The following is a 19,746-nucleotide window of genomic DNA, read 5'->3' on the forward strand; positions in this document are numbered from 1 at the left end:
GACCAGAGAGAAACAGTGTGCCCAGTTCTCTACAAAGACCTCTCAGGTCTACCTTACCCTAGGATGCCTGAGTCAAGTCCTGCTTCTTAGGCAGGAACTCCAGATGAGTAGCTAAAAGCCAAGAAGACATGAGAAAGTTCCTCTGGGTCCCAGAAAGCAAGTCTATCCTCCCTCCCTCCTTGCCCACCCCACCTTTGCTGAAGCAATGATGCAACAGTTACCTGAGGATGAATCTGCGGCTTGTCACACGTGGCCTCAAAGTCCAGCACTAAAAAGTAGTGATACCTCTGGGGAGGGAAGGACATCATTGCCGCCATGGATGCGCCAAAGCTGTGGGCCGCCAGCTTTCTGGTGGATATGGAGCAGAACTCCGGAACACCACAGGGAGAAAATAAGTGGGAGCCCAGCACTTTTCTTGCTCTTGAAAGTAAATATGAAGAAAATCGAGCTGCTCCAGTCTGTAAAGGTGCTAGCATTGAACATCCAGAAGCATCTAAAACTTAGGGGAGGAAAGGTTAAAAGAAAAAAAAAAAAGAAAGAAAGAAAGAAAAAGAAAAAAAAAAAAAAAAAAAAGAACAGAGAGTCTGGGTTACTCCCTCCCACCGTGGCCCTGTTCCACCTGGTCTTCAGGAATAGTCACAGAACATGAACCACTCCCCAGTGTTTCTGTGCCCCTTTTCTAAATCCCAGTATTCGTTACTGAAGTTCAAGACCCTTAATACTGGCCCCCACAGTATTATGACAGCTCTGAGTCTCCCAGACCATTCTCAAAACAAGATGCAGCACTGGCCTTGATCTTTAAGTGGAGCTCTAAAGTTCAAAAGAGAGAGAGAAAAATTCTGTGTTCAATTCTCAGGTGGCAACAGTTAACATTAAAGCTAAGTTTCCCAAAGTAACCCGGGGTGCCCCGGTTGCACAATCAGTCCTGGGAGCTAAGTAGACCCAGACAGACAGCAGGAAATGCCCAGGACTCTCTCCTCAGCTCCATTCCCAGCCATTGTCCCTGGCTTTCCTGTCTGTATCTTGATGTCTCCACATGCCCTCCTTCCTTCTCCCAACGGGAAAGGAGCAGAGCCCATCACAGGGAGCTTGCTCACCATACTCTGGTGATTCCCCAGCCCCCAGCCAGTAAGTGGCACCTGGGGGAATGAACGAAGCCTGCAGAGCACAGCTGCCAACAGCCTCGGGCCTTCCTCCGCTGCCTTTAGACTAACTCTCTACTAGAGGCCTTGAATGACTGCAGGACTTTTTTTAAATAGGGAAGAAAAAGAGAAAACCCAGATGTGGTGGTAATGGGAGCATTGCTAAAAGTCTAGTAAAGTTTTCTGAGTGTACACGTGCAAAAAAAAAAAAAAATCCAAATCACTTTTCAAGTTTTCCCTTTAAATTTGCAGAATGTCTGCTCCTTAGATGACTAACGAAATATAAAAATCAAAGCCTAAGTTTTACTCACGAATAACTCAAGCTTCCTTAAAAAAAAAAAAAGAAACAGGAATAAAGCAGAAATTTTGTGTTTTTCCCATTTCATACCCAACACTCAAATTCCCTCAACTTTAATCCTCAAAGTCAAACAAGAAATCATGCTGCTCAATACGGAAATGGCCATAGTTTAAGCTTTCTGAAGCCCCAGTCTGACAGAGCCAAAAGCTTGCCTCTGAAAGACTGCAATGGGCACTCACTCCCTCCTGTAGCGTGGAGGAGGCTAGCAGCCTGGGAAGTCCAGAGCACACTAGCGGCAACAAGGTCACTACCACCTGAGCGGACATGGATCATGCCAAGTATCACTTCTCACCCCAGCTCTCACGGGACTCAAGGAATGACCTACAGTAACTTTACTGCATATTTATTAGGATACATGCTGGTGTGGGTCCTCAATTTCCCTATTCCTATAGTGAGGTTCCATGTGGAACAAAGACCAAGAAGTATTTTAAGTTCTTCATGATTCTAGCACAAGCGTAGTGCTTGTTTTCACCGTGGCCTACAGCCTCTCCAAAAACGCAGCCAAACTCCGTAGCCTGGGATAGACAAAGGCTGGCTTGAGTTTCATTATGGAATCCCTTGGAAAGGCAAACGGGCCAACATCCTTTTGAAAGCCGGAATCCAAAATAACTCTTCACGTCATCCACTCCTGAACAGTACTGGAAGCCTTGCTGACATAGGAGACACCAGTCTGCTCAGATTACACATTCTAGTTTGAATCCAAAGTCCCTCAGGGCCTTAGAACTTTTCTCTAACCTCTCAAAGTCAGGTCATGCATAAGGACTTCTGAAAGTCTTAATGTTTTCCAATGTGTTTATATAGTGTATAAAGTGTTTTTAGTCAATCAGACTCCATCTGCCAAATACTACAGGCAATTAAGCATCATGATTAAGGAGGGCTTCTGGGTTTGAATCCTGGTTTTACCACTTATTTGCCATGGCACCTTGGGCAAGCTCTGTTCTTCAATTCCTCACCTGTAAAATGACAATAGCAGCTCCTACTCCTTAAGCGAGAGTGAAATGAGAGGACATATGTAAAGCACTAAGAGCAGGGTCTGGCACATAGGGCTCAATAAATATAAGCTTACTATTATTACTACTACTATCCTATTGGGCTATGCCCACCTGGCCAAGCCTGGACCCCCATACTTTGGGCCTATAAATCCAATGCATAAGGCAACCTCAGAGAGTAACATCAATGTCTCCTGCACCCCCAGATTGCTCTAGACCCCCCTGTATATGCCCTATCCCCTCCCATGGACAACACACTGATGGCCAGAGGTCCTCACGCCTGCAGGCCTTGCTTTCTCATCTGATTTCACCCACATAAAAAAGCTTCTCTCTTGTAAAAAGTCTTGAGAGCAGACATTAGGAGACCAGGCCTCCACATACCAGCAGTCACTGGGTTCCATACTTCCCTTACATTTAAAAAAACCAAGTTCAACTCAAGTCAAGAAACAGAGGGCAGCTCTTCTCCCCTTCCTGAAAAATTCAATCTAATGGCTTTAGAGCCATTAGTTGTGGCAGAGGAAAGCAGGGTCTACATCAGTTGAAGTGGGAGGAGCAGAAGGGTCTGGGAGGGAGTATCAGAGCCCAAGCTGGGTGAGGAGACATCCATACAGAGGCAGGAAGGTGTGATGCAGCATGCCACAGCCCTAGTGGGGTATGAAGGGCACCGCTGGCAGAGAAGGAGCGGCAGCCTGATGTGGGGACTCACAGGCAGGGTGAAAGAGTACCCAAGGGGGGAAAGGGCAGTGGCCACAACGGGAGATTAGTTACATACAGAGGGATTGATCAAAAAAGGGCATATATTAAGGGTAATGGGACCAGGTTTCTCACTGTTAGAGGATGGAATTAAAACATGGAAAGGGAAAAACATCTGTGGTGTCGAATTGGAATTGGAGTGTGAACTCATGGTTTCTGATATATATATAATATATAAAATAAAGCTAGGGCTTCCCTGGTGGCGCAGTGGTTAAGAATCCACCTGCCTGGGAACATGGGTTTGAGCCCTGGTCCGGGAAGATCCCACATGCCGCAGAGCAACTAAGCCCGTGCGCCACAAACTACTGAGCCTGCGCTCTAGAGCCTGTGAGCCACAACTACTGAGCCTGCACTCTAGAGCCTGCGAGCCACAACTACTGAGCCCGCATGCCACAAGTGCTCAGGCCTGCGCGCCTAGAGCCCGTGCTCCGCAACAAGAGAAGCCACCGTAATGAGAAGCCTGCGCACCGCAATGAAGAGTAGCCCCTGCTCGCCACAACTAGAGAAAGCCTGCACTCAGCAAGAAAGACCCAATGCAGCCAAAAATAAATAAATAAATAAATAAATTTAAATAAATAAAGCTAGATGTACATATGAAGATGAGTATATATCTATACACAAATATATAGACACATGTATATATATTTTCTAGCTCTGCTTACTGAAGGGCCAGGGAGCAGCAACACTCTGATAGCAATGTGCACATCTAGCACCTAGCTGCCTTCTAAACAACATCCTCCACTGAAAGAACCAGAGCTCTTTGGAGAACTGCCTGATTCCAGGGTTGTGGCAGAGAAAGTACAAGATGAGCCTAGAACATCCTGTTGTGCCAGAAAGCAAGGAAATGCTCAAAAGGACGCAGAAACCAGCTTGAAGGGGCTCCCACTGGCAAGTAAATAATGATATTAATGGATTATAATGCACTGAATAAAAAAAGGAAACCATGAGGCCATAAAGATAAAAATAAATACATAAATAAGTAAATAAATTTTAAAAACTAAAGTTTGGTAAGGGATTTCACATAGTTTCAAAGTATCTCCCCACAGAATGCTTATTAATTATAACAGGGAATAAGTTTACAATGGAGAAGCCTGGAAGACATCACCTTAATCAAGTGAGCAAAATGAACATCATCAATAATGGGATTAATCAAAATCTTGCATCACATGATAGGATGCAATGAGAAAAACAAAGCATCATTTCTGTGATACTCCTGTCGAAGATGCATAACCTGAATCTAATCATGAGAAAATATCAGACAAACCCTGAATGAGGGACAGTCTACACAATAACCAGCCTGTAATCTTCAAAAGTATCAAGATCATGAATCTCAAGGAACGTTTACTGAGAAAAGTCTATAGGAGATGAGAGACTTGGTAACTAAATGTAATGCACGATTCTGAACTGGATCATTTTGCTGCAAAGAACATTACTGGGACAACTGGCAAAACTTGAATGGGGTTTGAGGATTAGATGGAGGTAACATATGAATGTTAATTTTGATGGTTGTGTTATGGTTAGGTAGGAAAATGTCCTTGCACATAGAAAATGCACGCAAAGTATTTAGGGTGATGGGGTGTTAGGTAGGCAACTTAACTCACAAATGGTTCAGGAAAAAAATTCTTTGTACCCTACTTCCAACTTTTATGTAAATTTGGCCTATTTCAAACTTAAAAAAAAATTTTTTTTTAACCACATGCAATGTTGTTTAAAAAAAAAAAGAAACAGAGAACAGTATGTGAGGGAGCCATCTCCCCATACTGCCACAGAGGGTAGGCTGCACACTCTCCTCTGGCAGCCCTCAAAGCACGGAGTCTCCATCCTAAGTGCCCCTGCCCAGTGCCCCCTCACTGGGCATCTCTGCCACCTCTAGAGCCTGCTCGGGAGATATCCCTGCACTCCCTGCAGAGGCGCTCCACTTGCCTGCCTACCCTCTGACATCTTAGAGATTGCCCCTTTCTGCTGATGTCATTATATTTTAGTCACTAGTTTGCAGAATATAAGTCTACAACTTATATCATCAGCCAGGACTTTGAGAATCTAGTTGAGGGGCAGAACTCAAAAGGAACAGTTTATGATTCTGTGTATATCTATCTCCTCACCAGCTTTCACCAGAGACGAAGATTTACACACATTTATTCTGACACCCATTTCCTTCTCCTAGCAAATTAAAGGTAGTAAGTAGCCTATGGCAAAGAGGAAAACGAATGATTCTCTCCTCAAAATAAAGGGACCAGTCACCCAGTGGGGCAGGGGAGAGGAAAACAGGGACTGCCACAGGGCCAGCCCGATTTGGAGGAGCAGGCCTGCACCACAGCCCCTAGAGGATGTGCACAGTATTTACACAACAGACACAATGGCTCCTCTGCAGCCATTACTGTCGGTCAGGTAAATAACGCATGTGCCAAAACACACATTTAATGAGGGAAATAATATGCCTTTATAAAAAGCCTCAATTTCTATTTACCTGAGAGACCAGGGAAGCACCAAATCACCAGATTAGTGGACCCACAGAGGAGTCATTCTGGCGTCTTAGGTAAATAGACATTTTATAGCCTTCCATTACTGGAGGGGGGAAGGAAGGGCGAAGGGAGGGGGCCATCCTTTAACATCCACATACAGGCCAGGGGAGTCTGGGGGAGAGAAAAGAAGAGAAGCCCATCATGAAATATGGGGTCCTCTCCCACCCCATCTCCCCATCCACATATACTTGGGATCTCTGGGGAGGGTATGGGTTTATACCATCCCTGGGTTCAATCCACTCCATAAAAAGCCAGACTGGGGAGTTCCCTGGAGGTCCAGTGGTTCGGACTCGGTGCTTTCACTGCCGCGGGCCTGGGTTCAATCCCTGGTCAGGGAACTAATATCCTGCAAGCCTCGTTGTGCGGCCAAAAACAAACAAACAAACAAACAAAAGCGAGACTGGGAGGCAGGGGTGCATTCCAGAGAAACTTCAAGGCACTGAGGCAGGTTCTGGGTCTGCACTAGAAGCACATGGGACAGCCACAGAGTACCCAGGTCCCAGTCTCGGGGAAGTCCCCGTTCCAATCTGACCTGCAGTAGCACAAGTGCTCAGACACCTAAGCCACAGAGGCATCCACAGAGAACACGGTAACATCTGACTGCAACTCGTTCAGTCACAGGCCCTGTCTCAGGTGGCTAAAAATAACCTGGGAAAAATATAAATAAACTGCATGCCTTCAAAAGTCATAATTTTCAATCTAATGAATGCATTCTTAACTGCCAGAGCACTTTCTGTGAAAATCATAGACTGTCAAAGGTGAAAGAAAACCTAAGAGAAGACGCAGTCCAGCAAGCCAGGGAAAATGAGCCCCAGAAAGAGAAAAGGACAGTCCAAGGTTCACAGAGCAAGTAAGGGTAAGAAGAGAACCCATGGCTCCCGACCCCCAGTTCAGAGCCTCCAGCCACTGCCCCAACACAAGGAGCAGACACCAGCATTTGTCCCCCAAGCTTTTCTGTAGCCTCACAAGTGGAGGCCAGGGGCCTGAGGGCTCGGCCTAAGGCAGAACAAAGCTTGACACCCCTACAAAAGCTTAGAACCTCTACACGACTTCCTGATGGCCCCAAAGTGGAATGCAAGCAGGAACTCTAAAGCTGGGTCCTCACCTCAACAAAACACTTTTCTCCTCTCTACACCCCATCACCCCCTAGACCTGTAGCTTCAGCTGCTTCTGCTCCAAGACAGGGCTAGGGAGAACTTGTCCAACATCAGAAGCAGCTGCTAATCCCAAACTATCAGAAGAGCTAAAGTCATTAAAGACCTTCAGGAATACCAAATTCTGATGGCAACATCACAGGCCGTAGGAGGCTCGCTCTCCCCTTCAATTAGCCTGTCTCAGCAACTCAAGGCAGCACAGAAAAAGAAGTACCTGTTTGTGATTTGCCTGCTGTTTACTAACCCATCAGCCAAATTCAGTAGCTTGGGCAAAGTCCTTCAAGGGGCCAAGGATGGGAAACATCTCTTTGCAAAGACCTGCACGTCAGTTGTGACCCCACACACGACAGGGAGCAAAGGCTAGTTTCCTAACACGTGGTAAATAGGATAGAAATGGAGGAAGGGCAGGGTATGGTATGGTACTCTCATCCCTGTAAGCTCCTCCCACACTTGTAGACAGCATCTGACCCCAGAGGGGAGGTACACAGAACCTGCTATACCCCTGCTTCCGAAAGGGAGAACTGGAGCAGAAACAAGGAGTCATACAGCTAGCTGTTAAAATGCCGTATTAGACAAGCACAGGTTCCAATCCTGCCTCCACCACATGCTCTTTGTAATAATAGCTGTAACAAAAATACCTATCTCTTAGGGGTTCAATTAGACCATACAATATGTACAAAGTGCTTTGCACAATAGTAAGTTCTCAGCAAAAGGGAGCTATTGCTAATTAGCTATTGCTAATACATGAGAAAGAGGAAAGTGAAACACTATTTTGTGAAAATCTACTACAAGCCAGGCACTGTAGTTGTGACTTACATATTTCATCATTTAAGCCTCCCAACCATCAAGCAAAATAGGTAACAGTATTCCCATTTTACACATGAGAACACTAAGGCTCAGAGGCACTCAGCTCTTCAGGGCCCTGTTCTCCTCTCCCACATTTAAGGGCCCACTTTCTCCACTTGGCTGATTCTCCCATCAGCCATAGGGCTAACAATGCATATCAACTATAGTTTTTCTTTTGAGCTAAGGTATGACTTTAACTAAAATGAACTCAACCATAGCAATAATTAAGTCTGTCCAAATCACTCAAATTTGTTTCTAATAAGAAAAACAAATTGCACCCTGGGTACAAAAGCGGAAACAGGGGGACTTCCCTGGTGGCGCAGTGGTTAAGACTCTGCGCTCCCAATGCAGGGGGCCCAAGTTCCATCCCTGGTCAGGGAACTAGATCCTACATGCATGCTGCAACTAAGAGTTCGCATGCCACAACTAAGGAGCCCGCATGCAGCAACTAAGGAGCCCATGTGCCGCAACTAAGGAGCCAGCGAGCCACAACTAAGGAGCCCAACTGCCACAAATCTTCCCCTTTTAGTAGCTTTCTCTGACACCTCATCAGAAAGTTAATTGCTTCAGTGATCCAGTAGCACAGTTTAACTTTTGTCTCACTATATTGTAAGATTTTAGTTATCTGTTTCTCCTCTTAGCAGTAATTTTCAGCAAGTCGGGTGAGAAGGATGGAAGATAGCAGGTGTAGGGGTGTATGTGTGTGTAAAAAGGCATATTTGAAGAGATCATTTCTTTTTTTCTTTGGCCGCGCAGCACGCGGGACCTTAGTTCCCCAACCAGGGATCAAACCCATGCCCGCTGCAGTGGACACAGGGAGCCTCAACCACTGGACCGCCAGGGAAGTCCCTGAAGAGATCATTTCCTGTACTTGTTTTTTGTCAGACCCTTGAATCCAGTTTAAAATTTCAAGCAGCATTAAAGAAAAGTATAAGATTAGCTTTTTCCATCTAAGGAGTATATGAGTTTAAAAAGTCTGAGGAACACTGAGCTAAACATAGATCCTTAAGGGCAAGGACCACATTTTATTCATTTCTGTATCCCCAGCACAGGGCCAGGCACAAAGTAAGTGTGAGGCAATGTCTGCTGAATGAATTATGATGTCAACTGCTCTGGAATCAGAACATGGCAGAACAGAGCAGGGCCTAAGAAGCAGGAAAAGCTTCTTTTCTTTCTTTCTCTCTCCTTCTTCCTACCCACCTCCCCCCAATTCTGTCCTCCCCAGTTAGAGACAGAGAGTGAGCGAGCATTGCCTTGGTGCCAGAATACTATTAAAAGGATTAATTTAGGGACCGGTGTTTGGACTGTCACATCCAATCACTACCCACAGATCTACAGCTTCCCAAATCAGGCTCATGCAAAGAGGAATCAATTGCAAGGACACAGAGGGTCTGAACAGGCATACTAATGGCTTCCTGAGGTGCCAGCGGCCAGCTCTGACACTCCCATAAATTATCCGCCTTTTGATTTTACCTGTAGCTGTGGGGCACAAGGCACAATTTTGAACATATCAAAGCAATCTCTCGTCACCCAAGGCTCCCCCAAGAATGTCCCCAAAGGAGGATGGACTAAAAACAATGACCCAAAGGGAATCTGCTTCCCAGCAGGCCTGTTCCTAGCAGTCATCAATTAAAACCCAACAGGACCAAGTGGATAAAGGGACCCAGATCAAGACTAGGAGATATGGATAAGACATGCATCAGACTGCAGTTCTGTAATGACTATACATCTCTCACTCAAAGGAAGAGAAATCACAGCAATAAACTCACACAATTTCATCTGGGGGCAACTCTGCACCAGCTCTAACAGTACCTCGCAGCATGACCTCGGACAACACACTTAATCTTCCTGGGCCTCAGTTTCCTCACATGCGTAGCAGGGACAATAATGCTGACCACCTGACCCCCTTCCCAGAGTGGTGATGAAAAGTAATAAAAAGCATTCAAGAGGCACTTTACAAAGCCACAAGGGTTGCAACATTAATAAACGACCCCGACAGACCAGGAAAATGACTGGTCACACTTCGGTGAATTTCTTTCGGGTAGCTGCTCACTCAGTTCACTTCACTGATGGTGCTGGGGCTAAGGTCCACCCTGAAGAAAGTTCTGGAATTCCGAATGGGACTCCTGCTGTCTGAAGATTTTCCATTATGAAGAGCAGCATCTTGCTTTAGTTATAATTTCCTCCTGTTTGCTGGCTGCCTCTGCCAGGTGCTAGGTTTCTATCACATGGCCACAATGACAATTGGGAGCACCCCAAATGTACTAAGCCAAAGGCCAAGTCACCCAATTGCTACCTGCTTTTTAAAAAATTGTGTAAAATACTGTTAGTAACAAAAGTTAAGGACACCTTGCTAAGAGTTTTACTACATCTCATTAAATCCTTTAACCAACCTATTAAGTTCCATTTTACAGATAGAAAAGCTAAACTCAGAGAGGTAAGTCATTTGCCCAAGGTCACATAAGCACTGTTATCAGAAACCTCTAGCAATGCACACCGGAGCTTGCAGGAAGAGGAAGACAATTCATCAGACACTCAACAAATACTTTATTTGATCCCTGTACCTGACACATACCATCATACTCAACTAGGAGACACTCTCAAAACCAGAAAAAGATCATCAGTTTCTTAGAAGCAAGCAAAGAAGAAAACTAAGTAGGACATACAGAGAATGAGGCAATTCCCTGGGAAGCTTAGGAAAATGGGTCCCCCTCCGTGTGTACAGTTCAAGAAATTCAAAGCAACTAACATTAAGCTATGAGACCAAAGACCAAAATCTCTCCCCAGCTACATTTATTCACTACTACTTTCAATAGAAAAGAGTTCCCCCAAACTTCTCATTCACTCCACACCAACTTGTCCTTCCCACATCTTTTCTAGTCTGTGAAATAGGAGCTGGTATCGCCAACAATTTCTCTGGTAGACATCCTTTAAGCTCAAGTAGATGGCCAGGAAATTAGCAAAGAGAACCAGTATACACAAAGATGCAAAGATTCAGGTATACTCAATTTTTAATTGTCAAAACACTGCCTCAAAGGTGAAAATGTTACCCATGTAACTGCCACAGCCTCCTTACTGGTCTCTCTGTCTCAGGTACTACCCCCTTCAATCCATTCTTAACACTGAACATTGAAATTAAAGCAAACTTTCTAAAACACAAATCTAGTATCAGTCCACTTCTTAAAACCTTTCAACGGCTTCTCACGGCTTTTATGATGGTCTGATCCAGTGGTTGGTCCACAGGCCAAATCCAGCTGCCACCTGTTTTTATAAAGTTTACTGGAACACAGCCATGCTCACTCATTCTCCTACTATGGCTGCTTTCGTGCTATAGCAGCAGAGTAAACAGTTGTGACACAAACCCATAAAGACTAAATTATTCACTATCTGGTCCTTTACAGTAAAAGTTTGCTGACCTAGTCTAACCTTTTTTTCTACCCACCATTTAATCCTAAGAGTTTATAAGGCCCTGGCTTCTGCTTACCTTTTCTCCTTAATTTCTCACTGTATTCTCCTGTCTCCTGCCCACTGAGTACTTTATGTTTCAATCACACTGAACTTCAGTTTCTCAAACTCAACAAAGCTCTGACCTTCACACTTGGTTCTTCACATCTTCATCTAATTCTAGCTGAGTAGTTTACTTCCTCTGAAAAGCCTTCCCTGAACCCACCAGTCTGGGCTGGAGATCCTTCTAAGTACTCTCAAGCACATATACTTACCTCGTTACAGCACTCTCAGAGATCTTGTGACTGCTTCAATACTATCTGTCTCGCCCATGAACCTGTAAGCTCTTTGGTGTCAGGGATAGCAGCTGTCTTGCTCACCACCACAATCCCACCACCAGGCAAAATGCCTGGACCTCAGTTATTCAACAAACAGCATCTGACATCCTGGATATCAATCGTCAGAGTCTACCTTTTTAGCCAGCCCCGATCCTCGTAAAACGGAGACAGACTGGGATTAACCATCCACCCAAAGGTGACCCACAACCCAAATTTGATAAATGTATGTGACCAAGATCCCAAAGGCCTTGGTCAAATGCATTTATCAGAAGCCAAATAAATGTGATCCTTCCTATTGTCTTAAGATGTGTATTTCTCAGGATAAAGGATTATTCCGGCTCTATTCAACCTTCCTGAACTTCAAGTAGGTGCTCATGTAATGCCCACTGAGAAATCATGGCAGAACTTGAAAGTATGGATATCCCACCTTCAACTCTCACCACTTTATAGACTTTGGGTAAGTTTCAGTAGTCTTTTAGCATATGGTATCTTGTCAGAAAAAGCTACAGAAAAGTACAGTCTGCACCAGTCCCCACTCCCCACCCTCCAAGCCCAAATACTCATAAGGAAGAAGTCAAGCCAAACCTTGACCATGCAACAGGATTCTCACCTCTCCTTACTTCGAAGATGCCAAGACTGGCCGCTGGGGATGCTGAAGGTTCTGTGAGAGCTGGAAAGCCCCAATGCTGTGGATAAATACAGATCTCTGCAACAAGTCTATTTCAATACTGTCTGAAACAACTTAAAGATCACACTATACTTCAAACTCCTAAACTCAAACTACTTTGGGATAACAGTTATCTATGTGGAAGCACAGTGCCAGTACAGAGCTTTCAGAAGCTACTACTACTACAGTTGACCTTTGAACAACACAGGTTTGAACTGCACAGGTCCACTTCTTATGTGCAGATGTTTCTCAATAAATAAATATATTGGGAGATTTTTTGGGAGATTTGTGACAATTTGAAAAAACCTGCAGATAAACCACATAGCCTAGAAATACCAAAAAAAATTAAGAAAAAGTTAGGATGTCATGAATGCATTAAATATAAGTAGATATACACATAACATACAAAATATGTGTTAATCAACTGCTTATGTTATCAGTAAGGCTTCTGGTCAACGCTATTAGTAGTTAAGTTTTTGGGGAGTCAAAAGTTATAAGCAGATTTTCAACTGTGTGGGGAGTCGGTTACCCTAACCTCTGCGTTTTTCAATGGTCAACAATATATACTTTTGCAATGATGAATTTCATCTTCTCTAGTGGCATACTTTTCTTCCTAAGGAGGTTTATCTCCTAGAAATACTAAACATTTACAATATCTGAGCTTGGACTGAGAGAGATGGCCATGAAGTCGTGGCTCTCTGGATAATCCCAAATCCTAGTCTAGCCAAGGAGGGGACACTAGTAAAGGCTGACAATATTCAAAACTCAGGAACTGAAGCAGGGATTGGGGGAAACACTGGTTGCCACAAAGCCACAGGCCATACTGCAAATGGCCACACAGACCAGGAAACACTTGCAGGATATATCCAGGTCTGCCTCAAGTTCTAAAAAAGTCAAGGTAATCAAACCCCAAATCAAATCATCAATGGACACCTATCATATTTATCACTTAATTCAGATTTTCCATACTCCGGTTTCTCTTCAGATAACTTAAATCTTGCACCTTTTACTCATCAGATCTTCCAAAGGATTAGAAGTTGCAGAGGTGCCCTTGTAAGCTAGCAACGCCCTTGCACAAAGAAACACCTAGGTTTGGAACCAATCTATTCCTGTCCACCACTCTACACATTTAACACTTTATTCTACTCAGATCCCCTGGGAAAATGCCACTCGCCAACCTACCCCACCACAAAGAAAACACTTTTCAAAATGAAAGGGAATAAAAGCACTTTTATTTGGAAATTTCAAGTTGCAAGGAGAGCTCTCAGCCAAGCTCTGTGACCTAGCTAGCCGATAATTTACAGGATCTTTGGGCAGGAATTGTTAATGAGCTTTTAATTTGGAGTGCTTAAGTTGCCAAAGTGCTCTGAGCTCCAGTGAAGCACCACAGAATCCATAAAGGAAACCTTATCAATCACTTCCCGGCAGCTACTTCCCCCAACCCCCCCCACGAAAGGCAGCCAAGTGGGTTTCTAACCAAGATCACAGACACACACATTAGTGGAGTCACACTCCAAGTCCCTGTTTATAAATTGGCTTTCAAATGCTAGGGGATTCAGGTATAATATACTTAAGCTCCAGGCATGAACCCACCAAAACAAGGCATGCTGTGTATGATAAAGTCAGAATAAAGCAGAATTTGATGAAGCCAATTTCTGGTAGAAACTCTACAATCAAAAATCATTCAGCCAATCACAACCTACTATCGTTCAAATAGTGTACGGTCTTTAGCCAATGGGATTCCTGGTTTTTTGCCCTTCGCCTGGGAGACTGATAAAATGTCTGACAAGAACTAATACCAGAGAAGTGGCCAGAGACCTAGGGCAGAGGGAATGATGGGTACTATCAGTTTGCAAAATCCAGCCCTAAGGACAGAATCCAAACACCCAATGAGAAGCCACGTTCAGCATCTTCCAAGTCAACAAGGAGCAGTTATATTTTGCAAGAGCTCGCAATCAAGCCCCAATCCAAGTTCATGCCTTTTTGTTTTAACAAAACACCTGTTGCTGGAGCATTTGCAGGAAAAGCAAACAGAAAGCTAGCCAAGTTAGGCCCCTTATTCAATCCTTCCACCGTAACTACGACCACCGCTACAGATTTACAAAAAGAAGTAAACTGCTAAGCTTGTGTGTCTGTGTGTGTGTTGGGGAGCGGGTAAAGGGAATGTTCTCTCTACCATCTCCTTGCTAGTTTTCAATCCTCTTTGGTCAAAGCTCTCTTCCTCCTCCTAAGTAATCCCAGGTAGGAAGTCAGCATGCTTAATCACCTCACCCAGCCTGTCTTTCAAAGCCCTGCCCCTCTCCCTCTCCGCCAAAACGTTTCTCAGTAGACCATGCATCCAGGGTGAGCACATGGACCAGCACCCCAAGCTGCACAAACTGCGCGCCGCGACCCTCACCCCGCATGCATTACCAGGGCCCAATCTGGGGGGGCCTCGCCGCATCACCCACCCCGGGGTGTTGCCCCCAACTCGGGCCCATCCAAGTCCATGGGATTGTAAGGGGAGGAGCAGGGGGCCAGGAGACCAGCCCTCCTTCCCAGGGCCGCCCCCGCCCCCCGTCAGCAGCGGGAGAGGCTGTCGCCATGGCAACGCCCCCTCCTCGGGGCCAGCGCGGCAGGCTCCCTCCAGGTGCAGGCCCCGACTTCTCCCTCGGCCTGAGCAGGCGCTCAGGGCAGTTTACGGCGGCGGGCGCGGCCCGCGCCGACTGCGGCGCCGGCCAGGCAGAGGCAGGGCCAGCTCCGCCCGCTCCCCACCGCCCGTTCCCGGCCGCCTCAACAGCGGCAGCCAGCACCACGAGTCCACAACACACCGACTCACCTCCGCGCACTCTGACCCCGGCCGACGCGGCGGACGGGCGGGCGCGATGGCCAACCGCTGAGCCCGCCGCCGGCTCCTCCGACCAATGGGCTGCACGGGGGCGGGGCTTCTTCTCCCCAAAGGCTCGCTCTCCCGCCGACATGCGCGCGAAGGTGCGCCAAGATGGTGACTCCCCACCGCAGGCCTTATGGGACTTGTAGTGTCGAGGTTGCACGTATTTAGAAGAAAGTGAAGGGGGGGCCTCACTTCTGAGCTGTGAAAGAAATTTTTTACAAAAGGAAACTTTCTAAGGCCTAGAGAAACCCAGGTCCCCCACTTCCGTTTTCCCACCTTTCAATATACTCATGAGGTGAGTATAGGCTCATAAGGTGACATGTTGTATTTAGATGTCACCTTCTCATGATTAGTTCATTCAGCAAGCCATTACTATCATTTACTCTCTGAGGTCGGCCTGGGGGAAGACCTGAGAGGAGGGGGATTTTAGGCGAAGAAAAAAATGCTTAGATTTCTGAAAGGCCTTCCCAAGGAAGAGGGAACTAAGTTGTTAAGATCAACTCCACAGGGAACTTCAGAGTTAAAAAGGATTCTGGCCTCAGCTGTGGGGAGTTTCAGTAGTCAGTCTCTTCAGTCAACTGGAGAGAACTCTGGCCAAAGCCAGAGATGTATTTCTTCATCTTGGTTATGCCTCTCTGGGAAGTCATGGGTACTAGGTTCTGAGCTGGGAAACCCCAGCCTTGTCCAAGCCAGTGATGGTTTTGACAGCCTCCCAGTCAGCCAGGAACCATCTTCTGTGCCCAGCTTAGGTCACCAAGCCCTCTGTCTGACATCTACATATTTTCACTTAAGAAAATGACGTCAGGGCTTCCCTGGTGGCACAGTGGTTGAGAATCTGCCTGCCAATGTAGGGGACACGGGTTCGAGCCCTGGTCTGGGAGGATCCCACATGCCGCGGAACAACCGGGCCCGTGAGCCACAATTACTGAGCCTGCGCGTCTGGAGCCTGTGCTCCAAAACAAGAGAGGCCGCGACAGTGAAAGGCCTGCGCACCGCGATGAAGAGTGGCCCCCACTTGCTGCAATTAGAGAAAGCCCTCGCACAGAAACGAACACCCAACACAGCCATAAATAAATAAATAAATAAAACCAAAAGCCAACTAATTATTGCCAAAAAAAAAAAAAGAAAAAAAGAAAATGACGTCAGTTCTGGGCCCTACCACCTCCGTGAGCTCTGACCTTAACATAATGAATGGTTCCCACCTGAGCTGGGAAAGCCTGGTAATCCCCCTTTTAAGGAATGCCTTCCTTAATCCCACATGATGGGTTAGGTGATTCTACTGTGCACCTACGGAATTTATTGCATTGTTTTATAATTGTCTCTTTCTTTGTTGTCTCTCCCCCAGGGCTGTAAACTCCTGTAAGGTAGGCATTATTTCTATATTGTTCATGCTGTAAAGTAATACCCAGCACAGTGCCAGGCATAAAGCAAGCACACAATAAATGTTTGTGAACAAATGAGGGAATAAACACCAGCAGGGACAGGTGTCACTTAACCAAAGGTCAGTAAAGTGGAGGCACATCTGCCTATCGCCTGATTCTTGGAGCTGGAATTGGGTCTTCCTCTTTCCATTAATGTTATCTAGATGTTAATCCCAGTTGATCATATCAGTCAACATATTTTATAGTGCCTCTGCTAAGTGTCAGGCACTGTTTCTGTTGCTGAGGATTCACTGGTGAAAAAGACACACAAAATCTGTGTCCTCAAGGAGCTTTTACATTGAGGAGGAGGAGGGGAGAGGAAGAACAGACAATAAACAAGTAAGTAAATAGATAAATAAAATTAGACCAGTATAAAATAGATAGCTAGTGGGAAGCAGCCACATAGCTCAGGGAGATCAGGTCGGTGCTTTGTGACCACCTAGAGGGGTGGGATAGGGAGGGAGGGAGGGAGACGCAAGAGGGAGGAGATATGGGGATATATGTATATGTATAGCTGATTCACTTTTTTATAAAGCAGGAACTAACACACCATTGTAAAGCAATTATACTCCAATAAAGACATTTAAAAAAAAAATTAGACCAATAAGAGGCCTTAGTATGGCCTCTCTTGTCTCTGGCTTTGTTATATCCTGAATCTGGCCTGAGAATATGGCATAGCCAGCCTTCTTGTCTGTAAGAATGAAGTAAACACACACTATGAGAATTGGAGGCTTTCCTTAAGGCCCAGCCCCAGTATCCTCCATGGAACCCTTGACTTCCCCAAAATGTGTTCTTTCCTCCTTGGTGCCCTAGAGCTCATCTGAACAACTTCCAGGGCCTCACCACATTGTAAGCTCTTTTTGGACAAAGACCAGGCAAAATGCACTCAAATTGTAGGACAGTTTAAGTACACTTGGTACCTTACACTGCTGCCTAACCCAGCATTTGGCTCCCTCAAGCCTTTGGCTGTGTTCTGGTTCCCTAGAAAACAGAGCCTGAGGCAAAGCTTATGTAGTAAGATTTCATTGGGAAATGTAATCCCAGGACAGCAAGAGTGAGGGGGAAAAGAGAAGTGAGGCAGGGAAGGAGGGAAAGAAAATATAAAGTAGTATTGTATGACCAAAGTTTAACAGAAAGCACAGCTAGTTGCTCTGTCCTACAGACCATGTAGAACCATCACTTCTCAGACAGGAAGAAAGGGAGTGTTGTGTTACCCCACCACTCCTGTAGCCACAGGGGGCGCCAGATCCCACACCCTAAAGCACAGTGGTTCATCTGAGACTAGAAAGGATGAGAGGAGCCTCTGGCTTGGTCAAAATAGGCCACTGCAGTCCCATCACAGTGGGCACATCGGAAGCTCTTTCAGAACCTAACCCTCCTCCCAGAGGGCGCTGAGACAACCAGATGTGTTAGTAAATGACGTGATAGCAGTGGCAGCTGGGTTGTCCATAAAACAGGTGGTCAAGGTCTGGGGTAGGGCAAGCAGATGGGGCGAGTGAATTTTCGGAGACAGATGAACTGAGTCCAATACAGGCACATATACACCCTGGGTAGACTGCCTGGCTGCTGGATTAAGTGACTGAACTAAAGTGAACACTGAGAGCAAGAACCAAAGAGGACCACATGGGTTCTTCTGCAGCCCTGTCAAACCACCAGGAAAAACCTCAAGATAGCCATCAAAGTTGGGACCTTAATCAGCAACTGAAGGGCAGAGAACCCAGGACCCAAGGACAGCGCATGGCAGCCCCCAAACTTGGCACAGCTGAGAGAACCCAGACTGGATCTGAAACCATTTTATCTGATAACTGGAGAAACTGCTTCTGCCATTCTCAGTCCCTGTAAGCTATGTAAGATAGCATAGTGCAGTTATAGGGAGTGTGTGTGAGCGTGGAGAGAGCCTGCTCAGGTTTGCATCCTGGCTCTATCTGTGACCTTAGGCAAGTCACATATTCTCTGAGGCTCAGTTTCTTCATCTCTCTAGTGTAGGTAATACTAGTACCTACTTGTTATTAGAATTAAACGTGCTTAGCACAGTATCCTGCGTAAAGAGTGCAGTAAATATTGGCTGTTACTATTATTCTTGCCCCTCCCCCACCCCTCTTCCAACTCCTCTTCCCACCGTGACCACCACCATACCACCTCCTTGCTCCCCCACGCCCAGCCCCAGTCTTCTCTGCTCCAAGAGCAGTGGAGCCTAGACCTGGCCATGCCTTCTTCGTCCTGCTTTCCCCAGGGCTGTTCCCTATGAGCCTGAGCCATTCATCTCCCTGGTGACCTGAATCTGAACTAAGAGATGGATGTGGGGTGGCTGAGGCCAGGGTGGTAATGTGCTCCCTTATCTCTGTGCCCCTCACTGGGGCCTAGTTAATTTTCCCTTTGATTTTAATATAGATTTATTGAAAGTTTCAGTTATCAAAACAAACTGCAGCAGCAAATTGGTGTTCTTTGCTGGCCTACAAGTGCCTATAAAGCTGCCATGCTCGGGAACGAATGGCGCTCTCCGGGAGGTCAGTCATGGCAACAGGAGGTCCCTGGGGACATACACACTGCCGTTTAATATTTTTCTTATTAGCCTTTTTCTTCTTGGCTATCTAAGCCTCCCCTTTAAATTGGAAATCAAATGGAGCCACCTGCCCAGAGAGGCTCTCTTCCCCAAGCTGCTCCACTATTCCTTCTCCAGTCCTAGCCTCCCCACCTCTAACCTTCTGACTTCTCCCGGCCTCGCCCATTGTTCCAGAGAGAGTTGTGATTCACATGCCCCAGAGGTATGGCCCAATGCCCCGTCCCAACTGTGGAAGGTTGGCTTAGGCTATCCAGCCACTAGTCAGAAGCAAAGAATCCCTAGAAATGATTGGGGCCTCTTCCAGATCTGGTGCTCAGAAGGGAGGAAAAAACAAAGTTTTTAAAGCAAAAGAGTTGTTTTCCAAAGGGCAGACAGTCCTGTCAGGAGCTACTGAACTCAACAGAAACAAAAAAGAGATGATGATCCTAGAGATTGGGCAGATTTTCCTTCCAGCCCAAGAACTGATTTCATTCTCACATCCCCACTGCCATTCCCAATAAGGCCCCTCCTCTCAATCCCAGCTTGATTTTTGAGACCCTCCATTTTCTGGTACCAATCTGCCTCTCTAAGTGCAACCTGCTTTCTTGCTTGCCCCAGTGGCTCTTATAGGTAGAACCACTCACTGCCACCTCTAGGCTCTGGAATCAGTCCTGTCCTAGGGGAGAGGCTTCATGATG

The 19,746-nt window shown here is 46.0% G+C and overlaps 1 protein-coding gene across 8 annotated transcripts in view; it reads right to left on the minus strand.

Annotated features, from left to right (window-relative positions):
- ERI3 (ERI1 exoribonuclease family member 3) overlaps positions 1 to 15,104 on the minus strand; it is a 128,301-nt gene extending 113,197 nt beyond the window's left edge. For 2 of the 8 annotated variants that reach the window (XM_068539741.1, XM_068539739.1), the window contains exons 1-3: positions 14,664 to 14,889; positions 12,157 to 12,232; positions 222 to 493 (exon numbers count right to left, since the gene is read on the minus strand). In XM_068539741.1, coding sequence (XP_068395842.1) covers positions 222 to 493; positions 12,157 to 12,232; positions 14,664 to 14,798 — 483 coding nt within the window. In that variant the 5' untranslated portion in view covers positions 14,799 to 14,889. Of the gene's footprint in view, positions 1 to 221; positions 500 to 12,156; positions 12,233 to 14,663; positions 14,998 to 15,031 lie in introns of those variants that run through there. The other 6 variants (XM_068539742.1, XM_068539743.1, XM_068539744.1 and 3 more) reach the window with 6 other exon arrangements.
- Between the last annotated feature and the right edge of the window lie 4,642 nt (positions 15,105 to 19,746).

Source organism: Eschrichtius robustus, chromosome 3 (genome assembly GCF_028021215.1).
Source record: "Eschrichtius robustus isolate mEscRob2 chromosome 3, mEscRob2.pri, whole genome shotgun sequence".
Lineage (NCBI taxonomy): Eukaryota > Metazoa > Chordata > Mammalia > Artiodactyla > Eschrichtiidae > Eschrichtius > Eschrichtius robustus.